Source organism: Cannabis sativa, chromosome 6 (assembly GCF_029168945.1).
Source record: "Cannabis sativa cultivar Pink pepper isolate KNU-18-1 chromosome 6, ASM2916894v1, whole genome shotgun sequence".
NCBI classification, from domain to species: domain Eukaryota; kingdom Viridiplantae; phylum Streptophyta; class Magnoliopsida; order Rosales; family Cannabaceae; genus Cannabis; species Cannabis sativa.
Window position 1 is genome coordinate 22,112,427 of NC_083606.1, and position 21,985 is coordinate 22,134,411.

The 21,985-nt window shown below is 34.6% G+C and overlaps 1 protein-coding gene across 1 annotated transcript; it reads right to left on the reverse strand.

Annotated features, from left to right (window-relative positions):
* Window positions 1-8,792: 8,792 nt before the first annotated feature.
* Window positions 8,793-12,352, reverse strand: LOC115725213 (aluminum-activated malate transporter 9). The gene is made up of 6 exons (XM_030654651.2): window positions 11,613-12,352; window positions 11,051-11,188; window positions 10,660-10,929; window positions 10,430-10,569; window positions 10,198-10,344; window positions 8,793-9,928 (listed from the first exon to the last, which is right to left on the reverse strand). The coding sequence occupies exons 1-6, from the start codon at window positions 11,995-11,997 to the stop codon at window positions 9,203-9,205; spliced, it is 1,806 nt and encodes a 601-aa protein (XP_030510511.1). The 5' UTR covers window positions 11,998-12,352; the 3' UTR covers window positions 8,793-9,202.
* Window positions 12,353-21,985: the final 9,633 nt, after the last annotated feature.

Below are 21,985 nucleotides of genomic sequence, written 5' to 3' on the forward strand. Positions count from 1 at the left end.
AAAATAAAAAAAATTCCATATTAATGTATTTTAGTAATTTTTTTTTTAATTTTTAATCTATCATATAAATTTTCAATTTTTAATTATTTACTTTATTTATTGATATTTTGCTATATTTTACATTAGATCCCAAATAAATACAAAAGTTGCACAACATATAACATTTAGAATAATTTGCGGCTAAACCCTACGAACTTTCAATTCACTTGCAATTAATCCTCTAAACTTAAATTTTGGTGGTAAAACCCTCCAAACTACTAAACTATTAGCAAATTTAAGGTGACATCCATTTATCACAGTTAAGTGCCAACATGGACTGCTTATGTGTATACTCTTATACACATGACACATTTATATTGGTACAAATAATATTATTATTTAAAAATTATAAAAAAATATTTCAAAATTAAAAATATAAAATTAATAAAATAAATAAATTAATTTTCTTTTCTTTTATTTTATTCTTTCTCGCTAATGATTCTCTCTCTTCCCACGCTCTCTTCCTTCACCATCACCACCACCTCCATCACCATTGCCACCACCCCACTACCAACCACAACTAACACAACCACAACATTTGCAATAATAATCACTTCAAATCAACCCTAAACACCATGATACAAATCCAAACCTAGATTTGAAAAAAAAAAAGGTCAAACCATATCTGAAAAAAAAAATAAGCAAACTCAAATCTAAGAGAACCCAATATATATCCACTTGTTTAATCCCTTGCAAACTAGTATACTTAATCCTATTGAAAACTTACAATTTAATTTTTTTATATTGTACAATTTATAGATCAGGCCCTATTTTCCCAGTAATTAACATTCGAACCCTCCAAATACAGTAAATCTTTGTTGCAAAAAACACATAGGGCCAGTTTGGCACAACTGTGGGAAAAAGCAGCTGTGGCTGTGCTGTGAGAGAAAACAGCTATAGCAAAACTGTGGAAAAAAGCTGGGCTGAGTGTTTGGTAAATTATAAATTTTAAAGTACTGTGAGTTGTTAAGATGTATTATAATGATAATCATAATGTTATAATCTAGTTTATTATAATCACAAATATGTAAAAATTTATTTTATATAATATTTTATTTTTTATATATTTTATTTTTTTTATTCAAATATAAATTTATATGCACTTGATAAAAGTAATTTATAGTATTTGTTTATTATGTTTTATCAAATGTAAGAAAAAATAGTAACTCAATTATATAAAAAAAATTCTAAGTTGATGTCGTTTGTTAATATTAAAATAAAATATAAATTATTTTTTTTTAAAAAAATAAGAAATTTAATAATTATTTATTTTATTATAATTAGTTTATTTTAATTTTTTTTATTCTTTTAATATGTAATAAATAAGTAAATTGTTGGGTTTTATGCCCTAAATAAAACTTCATTTCAATGTAATCCATTTTATTTAACATCAATAAAGAAACAGAAGTATTTTTCATTCATTTGTGTATGTTTTGGTTCACCTTATCAATTGCTTGTCTATTTGATTTATAAATTCATTTCAAACCCTTTTCACATACTTGATCCTGTTTATTGTGTTGTCAACATATTGGAAAGTAAACATGACTATGTGAATAAAGATTCCTAGATTTATCAGACACAAGGTTTTACTGATATGATAATCTACAATAGAGTTTACTTGCATTTGGTATAATGCTATGTTCTTTCCAGAGCATTGGTTAAAGTAAAGCTCAGGTTGGGTGCATGGAGTATGCATCGGAAGGGACCGATATTGAACTTTGACATAGATTTATTAAACTTACCGTGATATCTATTCAAGTCAATATCGCCTAGTTGATCCTAGACCAAATGATCTAAATCCTGATATGATTAGGTTCAATCTCAAGAGTGTTATTCGTGTTCTTTGATTTGTTAGTTAAGCCTACTTTTGGGTCAGGGTGATACGTACATTTTGGGAACACGGTAGTGCAATTGAGTGGGAGCGCTAACATAAATATGGAATCTATAGCTTCTATCTGGCGAATAGAAAGTAAAGGATGATTTCCTTCGAGCTTGACCAAACGAAAATAAATGGTGGAGTACTCATTTCACATAGATGAAATATCATTTATACAGGGTTAAGTGTTTTAAGAATAAAATACATTGTAGGGTGTTACGGTAATCTAATCCCTTTACAGTGTAGATCATTCATATAGAGGATCATTGATCAAATTAGGATTATAACAATGGATAACTAATGACGTGTCTATATGGTGGAACATATAGAGCGTTCTATATACTGAGAGTGCAATTCTAAGTTCTATGCGTGGATTCAACGAAGAATTAATAAGTCAGTGAATTTAGGTTATAAATTCTTGATCTGCTTATTGGAAGCTCGGTTATATAGACCCATGGTCCCCCCACTAGTTGAGATAGTATTACTTGTAAGACTCATTTAATTGGTTTTGATTAATCAATTATAGTTCTCAAATTTGACTGTCTATTTGTGAAGTTTTCACTAAGTAAGGGCGAAATTGTAAAGAAAGAGTTTTTAGGGCATATTTGTTAATTATGATACTTTGTATGGTTCAATTAATAAATATGATAAATGACAATATTATTTAATAATTATTTATAGTTATTAAATAGTTAGAATTGGCATTTAAATGGTTGAATTTGAAAATTGGCATTTTTGAGAAAATGAGATGCAGAAATGATAAAACTGCAAAATTGCAAAAAGTGATGCCCAAATCCATAATGCCATGGCCGGCCACTTTTATAGGCATTATCATCTGATATTTTCATTATTTTAATGCCAAATAATTCAAACCTAACCCTATGTGGAATGCTATAAATAGATAGTGAAGGCTTCAGGAAATAAACACTTTCACATCTTGTTTCCTTCAGAGAAAAACCTGAGCCTTTTCTCTCTAACCTAGCCGCCATCTATACCCTCTTCTTCTTCCTTGAATAATTTCGAACCTCTTAGTGATAGAGTAGTGCCCACACACAGCAAGTGATACCTCAATCATAGTGAGGAAGATCGTGAAGAAAGACATTCAACAAGAAATAGATTCAACACTAAAGGTGTAATGACCGCTTTAGTAATTTGGATTAGTAAAGGCAATTAGCACTAATTTTTATTATTTTATTATTATTTGTGAATTTATTTAATTGTGGACCCCAATATTTAGAAATAAATATTAGAGTTATAATTTCTCAATTCCGGAGATTTTATTAAACTCTAGGGGTATTATTTAGTTTATATGTGGAATATAATATTTTTGTAATTTTTGTTCGGCGACAACGGAAAATGCGATGGATGGCTAGATTGATCACATGGGTAAGTTTAGAACCTTATTTCTTAGTGGGGAATATTTTAGAGAAAATTAATTATCGGGTTTGAGCGGGGTTATGGGATTTGACCATTTTACCCCTAGTTTGGTGAAGCACCTAAATTTTAAGTTGGAGGGCATTTTAGTCATTTCCTTTATTGAAGGATAGGTGGCTGCCCTAAGAAAGTGACACCTAGAAATTTATTTCAGCAAGAGTTAAGCTTAGCCAACTCATTTATCTCATTTGAAGAAAAACAAGGAAATTAGACATTTCATGAACTCTCTCTTTCTCTCGTTCTTTCGGCTGGAACAATCAAGGGGCAAGAACCAATTTTCTTTGCCATTTTTCTGAGTTTTCAGCAAGGATTCAAGGGGGGAAATCAAGCTAAGGTAAGCCCTAATGGTCTCTTCTCTAAATTTCAAGTTTTGAATTAATTGAAGTAGTGAAATTGTAAATCATGGGCTGTTAGGTTTAGAGTTGTTTGAATTTCGGATTCTAGGGTTAGTTTGAGTTAATTTAAGTTCCTAGTAGCTGGTGTAGTGATTGATTGTAAGTTTTATGCAACTTTGAGCTTTGAGTTCAAAGCTTTGGGCTTTAATGGCAACTTGGGTTTTGATGGATTGTTCTGTGAATTACTGGCTTGAAATTATTGTTTATGCCCTAATCAGGTACTCTGGAAGGTTTCATTGCATTTGGTGGAAGATTGGGCATTGAATGAAAGGTTTTGGGAAACCTGGTGCAAACCGGCTAGCCGGTTTGCAGGGCCACAAAAACCGGCTAGCCGGTTTTGGCAGGGTTCCCCGGGCCTTTCATTTTCTCAATTTTTGCCATTTCGATGCCTCGGATGGGTGTTTCCCCATTTCCAGAGTTAGAATAACCCATTAGGAGCATAGCAGAACCTAGGGTTTCGTTTTTGGATTTCCCGGGATTAGGGTTTTGAATCATGTAACTTACCCGGTTTCAAATGTGATTAGGGCATCCATCTAGCACGAGATTTCCGTTCAGGTCGGCCAGCACGTTTGAATTCGGAAAACAGGTAAGAACTGAATATAACGTGTGATATAAATATCTGGGTGTATGTATATGTATGATATATATATGCATGCTATGTGTATCCTTGTATGTGTTTGGGTGATATCATAGCGACACAACCATTGTGTCGGTTCAGCAGTACAGGCATCGTACTGGTTAAGAGTGTTATTCACCCTGGAAAGTATGTTTTGGTACTATCATAGCGACACAACCATTGTGTCGGTTTAGCAGTACAGGCATCGTACTGGTTAAGAGTGATATCATGGCCAATCATACTTTTGGATGTTATTGATGCTATCATAGCGGCACGAACATAGTGCCGGTCCTACAACATGATTATAGTGTTAGTAAGAGTGATATCATGATCAGTAGCACAAGCAGTTAGAACGTTCTTGCTCATCTGTTAAGCCCTGTAGATAGGTGTATGGGCGCCTATTTACAGGTCGGAATTTATGTGATATGTTATATGCATTTCTTACTGAGTCTGTCGACTCACAGTTTCTACTTTCATGTGTAGGTAAAGGAAAGGCGAAGGCTGAACAGGAGTGAACCTGAGCTCGGGTGAGATTGTACATGTCAAAGCAGCGCGACCTGGAGTGTTCGGTCTCGGGACATCTGGGGATTTTTATTTTGGTAGTCGTTGTGCGACCTGTAATAAATGTATATTTTGAAAAGTTAATTTTACAAAGTTTAAAATCGGGATCCCGACACTTGTAAATATTTTATTATATTACAAAGTTTAATATTTAATGCAAAAGTTTTAATTTGACACGTTTTTCGAGAAACTTCTTTGATTAGCAAAGATTGCACAATAATTGAAAAAGCACTGTAGCGTGCCTTAGCGTTAGGGCGTTACAATTTTGGATTAATAATAAAATAATAAAAATTAGTGCTAATTGCCTTTACTAATCCAAATTACTAAAGCGGTCATTACAAAAGGAATGAGAGAAAGAGATCCAGTTTCAGATCTTGGTTGTAACACCCTAACTAGCATAGGCGTATTACGTGATTTTTAAACATACTGTGCAGCTCGTTGCTAATCAACGAGGTTTATGGAAAAACGTGATTAATTAAAATTTTGCTTTTTGATTAAACTTGTAAAATAATATTACAAAAGACTCGGGATCCCGATTTATAAAATCATTTACAAAAGGATTTAACTGAATAACTGACACATAAAATAAAGGTCGTCTAACGACCAGTTACAAAAAATCAGCCTCGCTGTCCCGATGATCGTACGCTCCAGGCCTAACCGCCCCGACATGTACAATCTTCTCAAGCTCGCTCACGGTCCATCAGCTTTAGCCTTCCCTTTACCTACACATAACGTAGAACTGTGAGTCGACAGACTCAGTAAGAAAAGCATAATAATACTCATACATAAATCTAACTGCCGTGTCCAACACGATACTGAGTCCCGCTACTGCCATGTCCAACATGGTACTGAGCCACTACTGCCATGTCCAACATGGTACTGAGTTCTGAACGTTCATAGGGACGGTACTATTGACACGTAACAACCTGATCGGTCGAACCGGTCATACTCCGGCTACTGGTCATACTCCAGCCTGTACCGACGTGTTACTATATCCTCCTGATCGGTCGAACCGGTCATACTCCGGCTGCTGGTCATACTCCAGCCTGTACCGACGGGATACGTCAATGGTACGGAACCACCAACCAAGTGTCAGCCTGATCGGTCAAACCGGTCATACTCCGGCTGCTGGTCATACTCCAGCCTGTACCGACATGACAGGGTTGGATGGTTCGAAGCCAACATACAACTAATGTAATCTAATAGGCTTCCTACATGCACGCTAAACATGTAATCCACATATGCATACTGTTATACTAATCTTACCTGGATTCCGAATTCAGGTGTGCCGGTCAACCTGACTGGAACTGAAGCTGAGCGGCGGACATCGGCTCCTAAACCATAAAAGTCACAACGCTATAAGTGATGCGCTAAATCACTTCCCGGGGACTAAAACTAGGAACTAAAAGTTTCCCTATCGATAAAAAGCATGGCAATACCCCTTAAAACATAAAAACGAGGAAAAACACGGGTTCTGAAAAATCCCCAACCGGTAGACCGGTTGCCCAACCGGAATTCCGGTTCTGGGAAATTCAGGACCCTCATCCGGAATTCCGGATGCACAACCGGAATTCCGGTTCCTCGCAGGCAGCAACACCAAATAATCATATCTTGTTCAAATCAACCCCAAATCACCTCAAACTTTCCAGACCTGTTCTATACCTACCCTAGAACATATCCAAGGCATCAAAACAACCCAGAAACCTCAAACACGAAAAATGCCATTGGAGCTCAAGCTTTGAGTTCTAAACTCAAACTTGAGCAAAACCACCTAATCATGCATTCCACTAGCTTAATTCTACTTAATCAAGCTTATCTAAGCCTCTGAAAACAATTAACAACAACAACAATAACTCAGAAACAGATTCACAATATTTTCTTCTAAAAATCACATTTTTGCATAGAAAACTCAAAGCTTTAAACAACCTAACTAACATGCTTCAAAACAGCTCAATTAACATCAATTAAACATGATTTAAACCTCAGAAATCAACAATCAAACACAGCAATAACAACAGCCACAAAAAGCATGCATTTACTCAACTTTTCACCATTTTCTTCAAGAAAATAAAGGAGGAAAAATTAAGAAACACCTACCACAAACAAGAGTTCCAAAGTTTTGATGAATCTAGCTTGAATTTTGATGAAAAACCCAGCCTTTGAACCACATGCACCCAGCCGAAAATGAGAAGGAAAAGAGAGAGGTTTCCTATTTTCTAAGTTTGTGATTTTTTTGATAAAAAGGGAAAATGAAATAAACTAACATGCATTATTCATTTCAGCCAAGTTTTAAATAGAATAACATTTATTTTTCAAATAAACAAGTCACTAAAAGACAAAAAGTCATTGGGGCAAAAAGACCATTTTGCCCCTCCATACTAAAATCACATAAAAATCACTAAAGGGGTATTTTTGGGAAATCTAAATTCCCGGCCATTCCCGACATTCCCAATGTCTAAAACCCGTCCCCAAACTACTAACATACTAAGTTGTGATTTCTACTGAGCCAAACGCCGAGTTCCAAAATACCGGGCACCGGAAATACAAAATATGAAAACTACTGAATAACATAACCATGCATTTCTGAATTCCATAAATAACAGCAATAAATTATTTAAATAGCTATAAATAATTTCATAAATAGTCAAAAACAACTGCTAATTTCCAAATTAACTAAGCGGGCTTTACATTGGTAATACTCTGCGACAGAAAGGATACAAGGGTTAGAGGTCTGAATGGAAGGAGACATTTTATTCCGCTGCACCCAATGTAAGGTTTCTCATACTTTATATGTGTTTAATTTATAATCGTTTTAGAAGTTCATATTTAGGGTGTTAATCAACATACTTGTGAGTAGATCTAAGATCCTGGTAAAATAATTTCCAACATAAATATGGTTTTAGTACAAAAAAAATTATTTTAGTCTTTTAATCAAAACAACTTTTTTCTAAAAGTTGGGTTGGAGCAGCTTCAGCTTTTAGCTGTAGCTTCTCCAAAAATTCTTCAAAAAGTTATTTTTTGATTGTTTGCCAAACACATTTTTATTACAGATTTTTCAAAAAGTAACTTTTAGCTTTTCCAAAAACTGTGCCAAACGGGCCCATAATAGACCCCTCTTCTAAACTTACCAAGTGAGAGAGGCACAAAACTAGAATGGGAACGGGACCACGACAATGCTGAGGGTTGAGCTCCGGTGATGCTCATCATGTGTGTGCCTTGTCCACCGCCATCGGGAAAAATTAGAGAGAGAGCATTAGATCATATGATCAGGCTCCTAGGCTTTGTTTGCTAACGAGATGTGAGTCCCTGATCTGTCATTAATCATAGGCACCGAAAGAGATGGAAGCTCGGATTTGAGCTTAGTTTTGAGAAAGGAAGAGAAAGAGTTAGGTCTAAGAAGAGGGAAAGTCATCAGGAAAATATAATAAAAGAAAATAAAATAAAAATAATTTATTTATTTAATTTATTAATTATTAACTTTAAATTATTTTTTAATTTGTAAAATAATTTTTTGTAATTTTAATATTATGTGTATAAATATAAACTTGTCATATATACAAAAGTGTACACATAAACAGTCCATGTTGATACTTAATTGTAATAAATAAGTGTCACCTTTAATTTGCTAACAGTTCTGTAATTTAAAGAATTTTACTAGTAAATTAGAAAGTCAATTACAAATGAATTGATAGTTCGGAGAGTTTAGCTGTAAATTTTTTAACATTTATGTATTTTTTGTGTTAAATTTGACACTAAATTTACGAGGTGTCATCGGTGAAAAAAAAAATTAAAATAAGATGGTCTCATATACATATAAATATTTATATCCGTTTATCTAAAATAAAATTGCAACAAACTCAAAACCGATACGTGGCCAATAGTGTGGTTGAGTACTAAATTGATTAAAATTTAAATATAAATTGATCCCATAATTGGTATCCTGTATGAGTGCCTCGTGTTCTCTATTTTATTTTATTTTCCACATGAAATTAGACACAAACAAACAAGACAACTTTAAATGCCATTCAAAATATATTACACGTTATTGTTTCCCAAATTTTCTGAACTTTGTACATCATTGGAACTATACCAATTTTGTCATCTAAGCCTCTCCCAAATATGCAGCTTGGCCAATTGTCAGCAGTAGAAAATAGAGGAGTACTAATTTAAGCACCAAAACTAGTGTCATTGATTAGCTGCAGACCTTCATTGACCTAGTCATTGTAAGGTCTATTTTCTTTTCACTACCAAAATCTGTCAATAACGGTTTGTATCTGCATTCTAAGACTTTAAACAGCTAAAAATTCTGGCCAGAAATCCATTGGATTCTACAGTTTCTGGTGACTCTATTGGTTCTTTGAACTTCGCTTTCTCACTCAACTCTTCAAATGCGACGACAAGATTCTGAAGTCTTGCAACAAATTCAATCAAAAGTGATGTGAATGTTGCTAAAGATAATGCACTTGCATTTTCATAAGTTTTTGATTCTTCATGTGTAGACTCTCCATTAGCATTGACAGCGAGCCCAGCATGCCATGATGTATTCTTAAATAAGTTATCAGGGGGAGTACCTGAAGGTGTGTACGTCGTGGCACTTGGTAAAGACTTCCTGCCATCATGGTTGAATCCAGCAGTGCCTGTCGAAACATCGTTGTCCCAACCTTTTGCTTCAGGAACAAATTTGAGATCGAGTACAGCTTCACTCAAAGACTTGTATTCGTGATACTTTGTTTCTTCATCATCCACGTTCAAGGACTCTTGGGGTGCACTGATTTCATTTGTTCTGCTGCCGATTTCCCAACTTTCAGAATTGACAAGAAGGTAGGACTTTTTATCAACTTTCTTTTGCAACTCTTCAGCAGCTTCATGAACTTCTAGAAGTATGTCTAATTCTCCTAATTTCTCCATCTTTTTAACTTTGTTTCCAAGTTCACGTAACACTTGAGCACCTGCTGATTTTACCCTTCTAAGTTCATTGAAGAAAATTAATCGCCTCTCAGGTGGAGCCTAAATACATAACATCAAATTGTCTTAGTAAATAATCACCATTAAGACATATATAGCAAGTTATTTGAAGAAACTCCTATTTTAATGTATCAGACACAAATAACATGACAAGTACATACGAGCATAAATTATCTACTCCTGAAGTAAGCTTAAGTTAAAATGCTTTCTCAAGTGGGATCAGATTATAGTTGTCCATTCAACACAAGCAATTCTGAAAGGCTATTGTACTACATTGGAAACAGTCATAGTTCCTTGAGTTTATATAGTACCTGTATTTCTGAGAGTATGCATCCGTGCAATGCCATGACAGTAAATGCACAATGCCGTAATGCGCCACTTACTTTTACGTAGTTCTTCCATGGGTATTTAAACATTTTATAACGACCATGAGGTGGTTCCCAGATAGCAAATCCCAACTACAAACACACCAATGAGTTAAAAATACAAACCAACGGCAACCCAGAAAAATGTTATGAATCATAGTAAAAAATTCCAAAATACCAGAGCATCTTCTTGACTTGTAGACTCTACAGCTGCTCTGTACCCATTATAGAGTGGATCGTCCGAAGACGCTTGGTAGGTGAGAATTTTTGAAGGGACCCTTTCATATTCAACGCAGTTTAGGTAATTGTCCACACAACCTAAATGAAACATCATGACAGTCAGAGAAGAATAATGGGCCAAACACAAGTATTTGGCAAAGTGAGAGTCACAAGCATGTGTTTAATCACCTTCCAAAGCGGTTGCAACTCCTATGAAATTCTTAGCTACCAAATTATGAAGATCCTCACCAGCCCAGATGGGATATATGACTATATTTACACCCAAACCAACTCCAGCGCCAAGTGCAATGAGAAGGAATCTTGTCACAGCTGTTTGAATGAATTCCCCAGTCCTATACCCCGATACCATAATGAAACAATATGTCAAGATGAAGACTCTGAAACCATATTCGTAAGCCTTCAATGTTGGGTACAATTTGGCATAAGTTGCTAAAGATCCTAGCAACCACAGAGTGAGCAACAAGAAAAATTCTAAATGTAAGTAACATGAGGACAAAAACAAAAGGTACAATAACGAGTAATATGCTACAAACAATCACATTTTGAATATAAATACTACCTACGATAAAGATACTAGCAATTATTATAGCTTCTTCCGATTCTCCAGCACATTTCGAGAGCTCTGCCATGCCCAAAGCAAGCCCTCCAGCAGATAATGTACCCAAACCACGGTTAAATCCTTTGCTAAGAGTTGCTCCTGTAGAAAAACATTCTCCCCAAATGAGCAAAAACAGAAAAAAAAAAGAAAAAACGAAAGAAAAAACACACATACATAGGGTAAACACTTCGCCCTATAACAACGAAAAAGGAAAGTCAAATAGAAGGAAAAGTTTAATATTTCAAGTGGAGAAAGCCAATAGATACATGAATAAACACAAGAAAAATTTGTCAGATAACATTCATTTGACTTCAATTTTCTTGTTTTAAATATTAAGATGTAATTTATAACTTGCTTTCACCATCATCAGCTTCACCATTTTTTATTACAAGTACAGTCTCTCTTTCTCTCTCTGACTTTTTGACCTTAAAAAGAAACTCATGTACTTTGATTCAGTAGCTAATATAAATCACAAAATAAAAATATTAATAAAAACAGGTGAATACTATACACAAAAACGTACCTATACTGAACTCAAAGACGACGACGACAGTGAGAATAGCCCAAACAGAGTAACGGCTCAAATCCTTAAACGGTTCTCTGAGATAAATCAGCAACGATATGAGCGAGAGAGCCAGACCCATCTTCGCTGAGAAGATGATCTTTCTCGGATCGGACAAACCCATCTGCCAGGCCTTAGCTGAAACTTCTTGTACCTTTCTAACCCAACTAACAAACCTATCGGAAAGCAATCGGAAAGAGCAGCAACGAGAAGACGCATACTGGCTTTCTTCATCGTCTTCAATGGGGACGAAGGAACCCAGCTCCGAATATCCCTTATTCGTCGATAGCAATCTCTCTCGTTTCTCTGCGAAATTGTATCTAAACGAACCAAACTTGGCTGCCATGGATAATGAACCCCCAGAAATCAACCTAAAAGGAAAAGAAAATCCCAGATAACAGAGACTCGGGAAAAGGGAAAATTCAGAAATGGTTTTTTTTCCCTGTGGCGATTGGGAATCTAAAAAGGATTTAAGTTAGAGATAAATGAAGAGGAGAAAAAAAACCAAAAATTCAGAAAAGAAAAGAATTTTCATTAGAGAGAATACTAGAAGGTTGCAGTCGGCATCTGAAGAGTGATGGCGATGGTAAAGGGAGAGAGATTGAGATTGAAACGACGTCGTTTACATGATCGAAGATATTAGAGTTGTTGGATCAGGAGTGAGCTTGTACGGTATATACATGTTTCATGCTACTATCATACGATTAGGAGTAGGAGTTAAAATAAATAGGTCATTTATCAAAATAATAATAATAATAATAAAAAAATGTCCACGTGGGCCCGCCAAATCTGACTAAACGATTAATGATGCGATGACTGGTCCGAACTTGGTAGGACCTTTTTTTTAGGATTTTTTTTGGTAAAAATTACATCAAATATGAGTTTGTAAAAACATTTTACTTAAATGTGGCATTTTTAAAGTTGGCCATATTTTATGATATTTTTTATTTCTGAACTTTTATATGGTATATAGTATGCCATATTTTTGTTATAATTAGTTTTCAATACCATATTTTATTTTTCAAATCCTAATTTTTCATACTTATTTTTCTCACTGTTTTATTTTTGGTCAGCCACTACCTTTCTCACGCCGAAGAGTATCATCGTGGCTACACCCCCATCCAAGACGACGCCATCTCTGCCGAAATTATACCAATGAGTTTGTCGCAGGTGATGGTGAGGTTGACGAGGCTGGTGAAACTGCAGTACTTATCATTGTTCCTGCTGGAAGCACCAGAAGGGTGGGCAACATTTAGGAACATCCTGACTGAGATTAATGAAGCATTATGGCTTTTTATACTACCTAACAAGGTAACCAATCTTTCATTCGATTAATAGTTTTTCCTTCCTTTGCTTTGTTTTTTTTTTTACTGTCAAAATTGAAGAGTTTCATGAGTTTGTTGGTATTAATTTTTTTTAAGTCTCAAAAATGTGATTTCCTATATGAGTAACCTAGATTTTGGAGATGATTGTGAAACTTGAATTGAATTAGAGAATAATAGGAAAACCAACTAAGTTACTTGTAAAGTTGCAATTGCCAGTTTGAACAGTGTGCCTTCTTATTTACATCATCTTAATAATGATAATAATGACAATTGCTTAAGTTGAGTGCTTTATTCTTGTTCAGTTTTTAAACTGACTAAAATTCTCCATTGACTTCATCATAAAAAGATTGTTATTGTAGGTTGGTATTTATTTTTGTTTCAAATATAACTTTCTTATGATGATATAATTATTGTGGTGCAAATTCTCAAATAAAGAATTGAAAAAAATTGGTTTCATATATATTAAGAGTTGGTTAAGGGTTGCTTCATAAAAATTTTATGATGTTATTGTATATTCTTTTTTATTATTTTGTTTCTATAGTTTCGAAACTAGTTTTCACACTTATATTTTATTTTTTAGATCATTGTTATACATTGTGTGTTGTTTTGATTATATTTGTGAGTTTATTTTAATCATTTTTATTTTTGTGTTTTTTTTTCTTTCATTTAGTTGACTAGTGCAAATAGTTTCAGTTCTATATTGTTTATTAGAGTAATTTGCGGCATAAATACTTAAGTTTAACTCTCAGTTGCAAATAAATACCTAAGTTTAATTTTTGGCGGTAATAATACGTAAGTTATATTTTTGGAACTCTTTAGGTACCTAACCGTTAAAATATTATCTCATTATCCACGTGTCATTTTCTTATTGGTATATTTTAATTATTTTTTTTAAAAAAAGTAAAAATTTAATGACTTGGACCAATTAAAAATTGCCACATGCCAATTTACTTAATTATTTTCATCATCAAAGTAAGTAAAGGAAACATATATATAAATCTCATACGTAAAGCTCAAAACTTTACACTACTTCCTTAGCAATCTAATTAGAAATTTGGAACAAGGGAAGAATAGTAAGATGAGTACTAAGTACTAAACCTCCAATGATATGCAGAAGCACCAAAACCATGAATGAGAACAACTAGCGAGCCTTCACCTTGTACAATAATGAATCTTACAACCCTTCCAAGTCCAAAAATTGTACCCTTCTGGTTTAAATTCTAAGGGCCAAGAGACGGAGTACACGGGCAGGGTGCGAAATCGATCCTAAAGGGTCAAAGAATATGGTGCGAAATGGCTGTGAGAAAATGAACCTCTTTGGTTCGTTTAGGGTTCAAATGGGGTTGGAGTCTCCGATAGAGATAGGAGTTGGGATTGGGCCACCATCGCCGTTGTGTGTGAAGCAAATGTTAGGGTTGGGTTGAGTCTATCAGGGTGAGGATAGGTGGAGTCGGTGAGCTGAGGTTGTGAGAGAAAGCTGAGAGAGAGGTTAACTTGGGGAAGAAGACAAGAGAGAGTGCTAATTGTGCCATCGAAGGCCCATTAATGTAGTTAAGGTAGGGAATTGAAAATACAGAGGGAAATTTTGGAATTTACCGCCAAAAATAAAATTTTTAGAAAATGAATATTGTGTACCAAGTTTGTTTTTAGTAATGAATAATTATATATTTCTTAAAAAAAAATAATTATATTATTTATTATCTTTATATATTGGTTAATATTTTAATAAAAATATTTTCATATTATATTTTCATTATATTAAAAATAATATATCAAACTAAAATTAATATATCCAGGAAAAAAAACTAATTTTTATATATTGTCCATACATATATGAGCAAATATAATAGGTAAAACATAATTCAATGCCACGCTGTCAACTCATTTCAACTAAATTTTATTATTAAGTTTGATTCATTACTTAAAAAACCTTATCATTAAAAACTATTAATAAAAGTAAAAAAAAAAAAAGTACAACCAAATAAATATACTAATAAATAAAAATTTAATGTATACTCACTGCTAAAAAAAATTGATATAACTATTTAGTAAATTTAATATAACCAAAAGTAACGATCATAAAAGTTGTATTCTGCTCGTCCTAACAAACAAATTGATATAACTATGAAGTATATCAATAAAACTAAGTACAACTAAAAGTAACGGTCATATAAAAGTTATATACCCTGCACGTATAAAGAACCGTGTACTCATTCCATTAATATATAAGACTTCACAAAATCGACCCATTCATCTCGTATTTCGTTTATCTCCTGGTTGTTGTAAGGCTTGTCATCTTTGAACTGTACAACCAGAGATAGATAACATTGAATCTATTTTAAATAAAAACTTTATCAAATGAATCATGTATGTCTAACTACCTTATCCTTCAAAAAAGTTGCAGGATTGTACTGAGTCATGAAACTTTTGATAATCTTCATGCAGTAATATCCACACTGTTTATCGTCCGGTTGTCCTCGACACCTGTACTGCCTAATCTTTATCTCAACCCTTTTTCGTATATTTTTTTTGGGTCATGTAGGTTTCCAAAGCACTACACTAAAGAGAAGTTAATTAGTGAAAGAATTAGTAAGAAAAGTTAAATTAAAGAAAAAAAAAATGATAACTTACGTTGTGATACAATTTCTAATTTCATTTTCAATTGGCTTATTCTTTGGGTCAAGGAATGCCACTGACTGAGTATCAGCCTGGATGATTATCACTATCCAGTGTTGACTACTACACATAATTAAAAAAGTTTAGTGAACTCCCTAATCGATCTATATTTACATACATTAAATTATAAATCTACTTACACATGATTCCAGGGACAAATCAACCATTGATCGGGTTGTATTTCCTTCAACCGCTCAATGAGATTCTGTGTACGTCTATTGGGATCTTTATAAGATATTGAGGATACTAAAGAAGGATTCAAAAATATATACGTATTATTCAAACCAATGATATTAAGTGAATGTTCCTGCAAATGATTGAATCATAAAATTTTATTAATAAAAATCTACAAATATAATTATTAACTTAAATATTAACCAATATACCTGCACCAAATAGTCATGACATTAGTTCCGGTCCATCTCAGCTCGCACGCATCTATGACATCTTCCTTGTCGATCCAACACTCATGGCCAGGTCCGAACAATTCTTGTTTAAGCTCATGTTGTACTGTTTTCTTCTCATGCCATTTCTGAACAATCCCTAAAAGTGTCATCAACAATGTCTTTTCAGGTGGAGTGTAGTGTGATTCATGAAACATCTCTGGCCTCTTCAGGTGTATCAGTGGCTGAGTAGGCGGAGCCAGAGGATCTTGGGTAGCTTTCATCTTTCCTTTCACCTACAAAAAAAAAAAAAAAAAAAAAAAAAAAAAAAAAAAACCTTTAATGTAAAACATGAAGATTTTTCAACATTAATGCTAACAAAGTTTACCTGGAGTGAACGAGCTGGAGGCATATTTATTAGTTTCTTCGGCCAAAAGACGAAATGTTTCATATCTAAACCCACTTTGAAGAAGCCTTCTTGCTTTAGAGGGTATGGAAGATCGGTATTTTCTTCAACAACCTTTTCTATTAAGACACGTTTAAAGTCATAATGCTTCTTCTTTTCTCCATGTACCGTGATCTCACCTTTCTCATCTGATTTTTCTAATTTTAGATACCGAAATGCAACTAGGCCATTTCCTTTGATGTTAGGATCAATCACGTGCAAACTGCACTCAATTGTCTTTATTTGCAAACCAAACAATAAACAAGCTTGTATTATAATATGAAAAATAAGTAAGTGAGATATGACAAGTCACTAAATAGAATTATAATTGTTTTAAAACTCAAGTGAAAAATACCTTATCCGAAGTAACTGGAGACGGTACTGGTGGACCAGATGCCCTGACGGTTGTTGGTGATCGTGGAGAAGAACAGTCCCTAGCATCAGGTGGTGGTGATGGAACAGAGGTAGTATCAACACGAGGTAGTCCAAACGATGGTGGAGGTGGTGGTTTGTGGAGGCGGCGGTTGTTGGATGCCAAAAATAGGATGATTTTTGGCTATGCTCATAATACTTTTGAGTTGTTGTATAACAAGTTAAGACATACATATCGTGTTAATGCTTCCTCATTACACCAACCATTTTCTGCATTCCAGTGGGTGTTCCAATGGGTGAAGTGTGTATGTATCTAAGACATTCCTAAAAAAAGCAAAGGTTGTTTGTTAACTGCGTCCCCAATTTTGTTAACAGGGGAGAGAAAATCGTTAAAATCACCCATTAAAAGCCAAGGGTTGTTATAAACAGTATTACCAAGACGATGGAAAAGTTGCCACGTGTTAGAGCGATTTTTGTGGTACTGGGCCTCATAGAAGCCAGTGAAAGTGAATGGACAATGATTAGGAAACTGAATGTAACAGCGAAAGTGACTTATATTATAGGAAAGTAGAGTTACATCAACATCCTGAGTCCATAACAAAAGGAAGCCGCCACTAAGGCTGACCCGAGGGACTTCAAGACCATTAGCAAAACAAAGCTTAGATCTAAATTTATTAATAGCACCAACAGGGAGTTTAGTCTCCATAATATACAAAATGGTTGGTTTAAGCTACTTAACTAAGAGGGAGAGCTGAGGGAAAATGGAGGTAATAATATAAAATGGAGGTAATAATATAAACAGTATTACCAAGACGATGGAAAAGTTGCCACGTGTTAGAGCGATTTTTGTGGTACTGGGCCTCATAGAAGCCAGTGAAAGTGAATGGACAATGATTAGGAAACTGGATGTAACAGCGAAAGTGACTTATATTATAGGAAAGTAGAGTTACATCAACATCCTGAGTCCATAACAAAAGGAAGCCGCCACTAAGGCTGACCCGAGGGACTTCAAGACCATTAGCAAAACAAAGCTTAGATCTAAATTTATTAATAGCACCAACAGGGAGTTTAGTCTCCATAATATACAAAATGGTTGGTTTAAGCTACTTAACTAAGAGGGAGAGCTGAGGGAATGCTCGTTTACTCTCCAATCGGCGAGCATTCTAGCTTATGATACTCATGGCTCCTGGCGGGTGCGTTGAGCGACACCCGCCTCATCAGGGTTGCTTTCATCCAAGGATTTTGCGAGATTACGATTGCGCTTAAGAAGCTTCCTGAACTCGACTTCATTGATGCCCGAGGGCCATTTAGGCTTAATTCTGCGACCAGGGGGAGCACTAAGGGTTGGTGCAGAGGATGTTCTAGGGGAGAATTACAGTGGCTGAGAGGCCGTTAATCCGCAAGTATAGTGGAGAAGCTCGGGAGATCAGAACAGTGTGCCAATTGGATCCATTCGTGACAGAGGGAATCGACATAGTAGGTGGTGTGGACATGGTTGGCAAAGGGACATGGAGTTGCTCAGCAGTTGTGACAGTTGGATAGAGTGATGTAGGGGATTTAGGAATTTGCGGGGTATTGGTCTCTAATGATGCATTGGCTTCAAATCTGAGTGAATTGATGGGTGTCAGTGTGGGGCTCATTAGGTTAATTGGTTGGTGGGAGACATGAGGGAGCAGGTTATTTCGTGTGAGGGTATTAATAGTGGGATTCCATCCTATCGCAAATGACGGAGCATGAGAAACCGTTTGAATGGGTAAGGATCTAGGAGTGTTGGAGGGTCCCTCCACAAAAAGGCCTGCTGAAGCAGTACGTGTTGGAAATTATTTTATCAGGATCTAGATTTACTAACAAGTATGTTGGATTAACAACCTAATATGAATTCTAAAACAATAAAAATAAACACATATAAAGTTAGAAAACCTTACAGTGGGTGCAGCGGAATAATATGGCTCCTTTCGTTCAGATCTCTAGCCCTTGATTCCTTTCTGTAGCAGAGCATCACCAAGATCTGAACCTGGATCTTCTTTTCTCCTTCTTTGATGCAGAAATTCCATAGTCTTACATACTATGATTGAGATACCACTTGATGTGTGTGGGCACTACTCATCTCACAAGGATTTCGAAATTTTCTCTCTTTTTCTCTCTTGAATTTCGTGGCTTATGGCTTACAAAGACATGCAAGAGAAGAGAATAAGGGCTGCTATATATAGGGAAAAGGGAGAGCACAACTTTCCAAATAAACAGTTTCCTCTTTTACTGTGTAATTGATTAACTGCCTTATTTAGTGTGATCCACCCGTTTCCTATTATTCCTAGGCTTTGATTAGCAATTACATGGCAATTAAAAATGAAAATAATAATTGGGAAAATCACAAAGAGGTGTCCGGCCATAGGGTGATATGGGCCTCACTTGGATTTTGCAGTTTCCTCAATTTTATTTCTATTTCTCCAAAAATGCCATTTTTCCAATTCTAATCATTTAAATGCCAAAACTAATTATTTAATAACTAAAATAGATTATTAAATAATATTGTCATTTAAAATAATTATTAATTAGACATACAAAGTCTCTTAATTAATAATTAAACCTATAAACCCTTTTCTTTACGATTTCATCCTTAAACTGTGAGAATTCATAAAGTAGACATAGTCTAACTTTTATAATTATAATTGATTAATTAAAATCAATTAACTGAGTCTTACAAGCAGTATGGTCTCAACTAGTATGGGGACCATGGTTCTATATAACTGAGCTTCCAATAAGTCGAACTGAATTTACCAAGTAAATTTCCTAACTTATTAATTCCTCATTGAATCCACACTTAGAACTTGGAATTGCACTCTCAGTCATATAGAAACGCTCTATGTGTTCCACGATATATACACGTCATTAGTTATCCATTGTTATAACCCTAATGTGATCAATGATCATCTATATAGATGATCTACATTGAAAAGGCACTACTGTTACCGCTACACCTTCAATGTATTTTATCCTTAAAACACTTAACCCTGTATAAATGATATTTCACCTAAGTGAAATGAGATCTCCACCATTTATCTTCGTTTGGTTAAGCTCGAAGGAAATCATCCTTTACTTCTATTTGCCAAATAGAAGCTATAGATTCTATATTTATGTTAGCGCTCCCACTCAATTGCACTACCGTGTTCCCAAAATATACGTATCACCCTGACACAAAACTAGGCTTAACTAACAAATCAAAGAACACGACTAACACTCTTGAGATTGAGCGTAACCATATCAGGATTTCGATCATGTGATCTAGGATCAACTTAATGATATTGAATTGAATAGATATTTACGGTAAATTTTAATATATCTAATCAAAGTTCAATATCGGTCCCTTCCGATGTATACTCCATACATCCGATACCGGTAAACTTTGTCAATGTCCTGGAAAGGACATAACACTTTTCCAAGGTGTAAGAATACCTATCGCTGATTATACCATGTCAGTCTAAATCCAGTGTTCTGACAAATCAGGGAATAAACTTGTGAACATATAATAAAGATTATATTCCACTGTGCTGACAACACTATAATCTTTAACCAACTCATATGTTCTGGACTTAAAAAAGAATTCATACATTATACACATATAATCATGAAATAAATCATGTGAACCATGCAACATAAAATGTTATTTCTGATCTTTATTAATAAGTAAATCTGATTATATGAAATGAGTTTTATTTAGGGCATAAAACCCAACAAACTCCCACTTGCACTAATATAAAACAAAAAGTGCATTTCAAATAATCATTAACACCTTGATATACCAATCAAGTGTAGTAGTAGTAAACTCCTCGTAATGGGATCTGACAGGTTGAATTAAACACAACCTCTTCTCCACCATTACTCTTCCTTAATCACAAAATCCTTAATAATGTGAAATTCCTCTCTATATGTCTACTCTCTTGGGATACTGGATTCTATACTTTTGGGCAACTACTTCTTGGTTATTCAGGAAGTAACCCTAGTAGTTAAGGCAAGTTGGAACAGTGCCACAAATGTATAGAACTTTCCTTAGATTGAATAAGTACCTTTCCTGCAACTTTAACATTCAGTCTCTCTCTGGTAGACCAAGAGATTTCAGATAGGTTTTTACACTTCTCCAAAATCACTACTCCACCCCAAAGTAATCACCATCTCATCAGCAGACTTTCTAGCACACAGGCAAGTCTCAAAATCTGATTTGGTGTAGTCTAAGAGTTTCAAAACCACCCTTATTGACTAACATATAGTTCCTCTTCTTAATCTTAAAATTTACTTGATTTTCTTCCAATGTTCCTCTTCTGGATTAATCTAATACCTACTCATTACTCCCACTCAACAGTAGGTGTCTGGTCTAAGGCATACAAAAGCATATCTGAGACCTCTCACTGTCAATTTAGGAAATTCTTTCATGGCTTTATCTTCTCTGGAATAGTTGAAACTTTTCCTTAGATAAATCAAATCTATATCTAAGAAGTTGTGAAGCTTCTATAGATTGCCATTGGAAAGAAAATGCTTAAGCATCTTACTGCTTGCATTAGAGTAAGTAATTACCAGGTATACCACAAGCCATAGGTTTAGATAAACTCAAACCTATAATACTCGGAACAGGAAGTTTTGTTAAGTCCATTGAATAGACTTTATAAACGAAAATTTCCTTTCATGTCCTTGTAATAGAAAACTTTAGGTTACTCCATGTGAATGGATCAAACCATAGTTCTATTGGCTTTCTTCTTAGTTTCTTATCTTGACAATCCATTACTTGTTTAAACTTACAATGGATTTTAATCACTAGTGTCTTCCAAGTCATAAGAAGGTAAAGTTCCTTGAAACTCTCCCACTACGACAAGGTACCGTGAACTATGTCTAAGAAAACTAAATGGTATAGACCTCTTCAGTTGTGTTAAGACAACAGAGGCAGTGGGATCATCTTGTAACGAATAAGATGATGGAACACTTATGGAATCAAGAAAAAATATCTCCTTTATTTGCTACTTTATTTTCAGACTTAGTCATTTTCTTAGAAAAGTAGTATTTGTTTAAACAAACACTTTCTTATCTAATGACTATGGGATGCTCCACCCCTTATCACTTAGAATAGCTAACAAACATGCAAAC

What these genes read in the sequence shown, in the direction of transcription:
- LOC115725213 (XM_030654651.2), bottom strand. Translation starts at nt 11,997, where the DNA reads ATGGCAGCCAAGTTTGGTTCGTTTAGATACAATTTCGCAGAGAAACGA. An exon ending in TGCTAGTATCTTTATCGTAG is followed by an intron (nt 10,930 to 11,050) that starts GTAGTATTTATA and finishes TGTGGTTGCTAG; the next exon opens with GATCTTTAGCAACTTATGCC. An exon ending in GCATACTCTCAGAAATACAG is followed by an intron (nt 9,929 to 10,197) that starts GTACTATATAAA and finishes TTATGTATTTAG; the next exon opens with GCTCCACCTGAGAGGCGATT.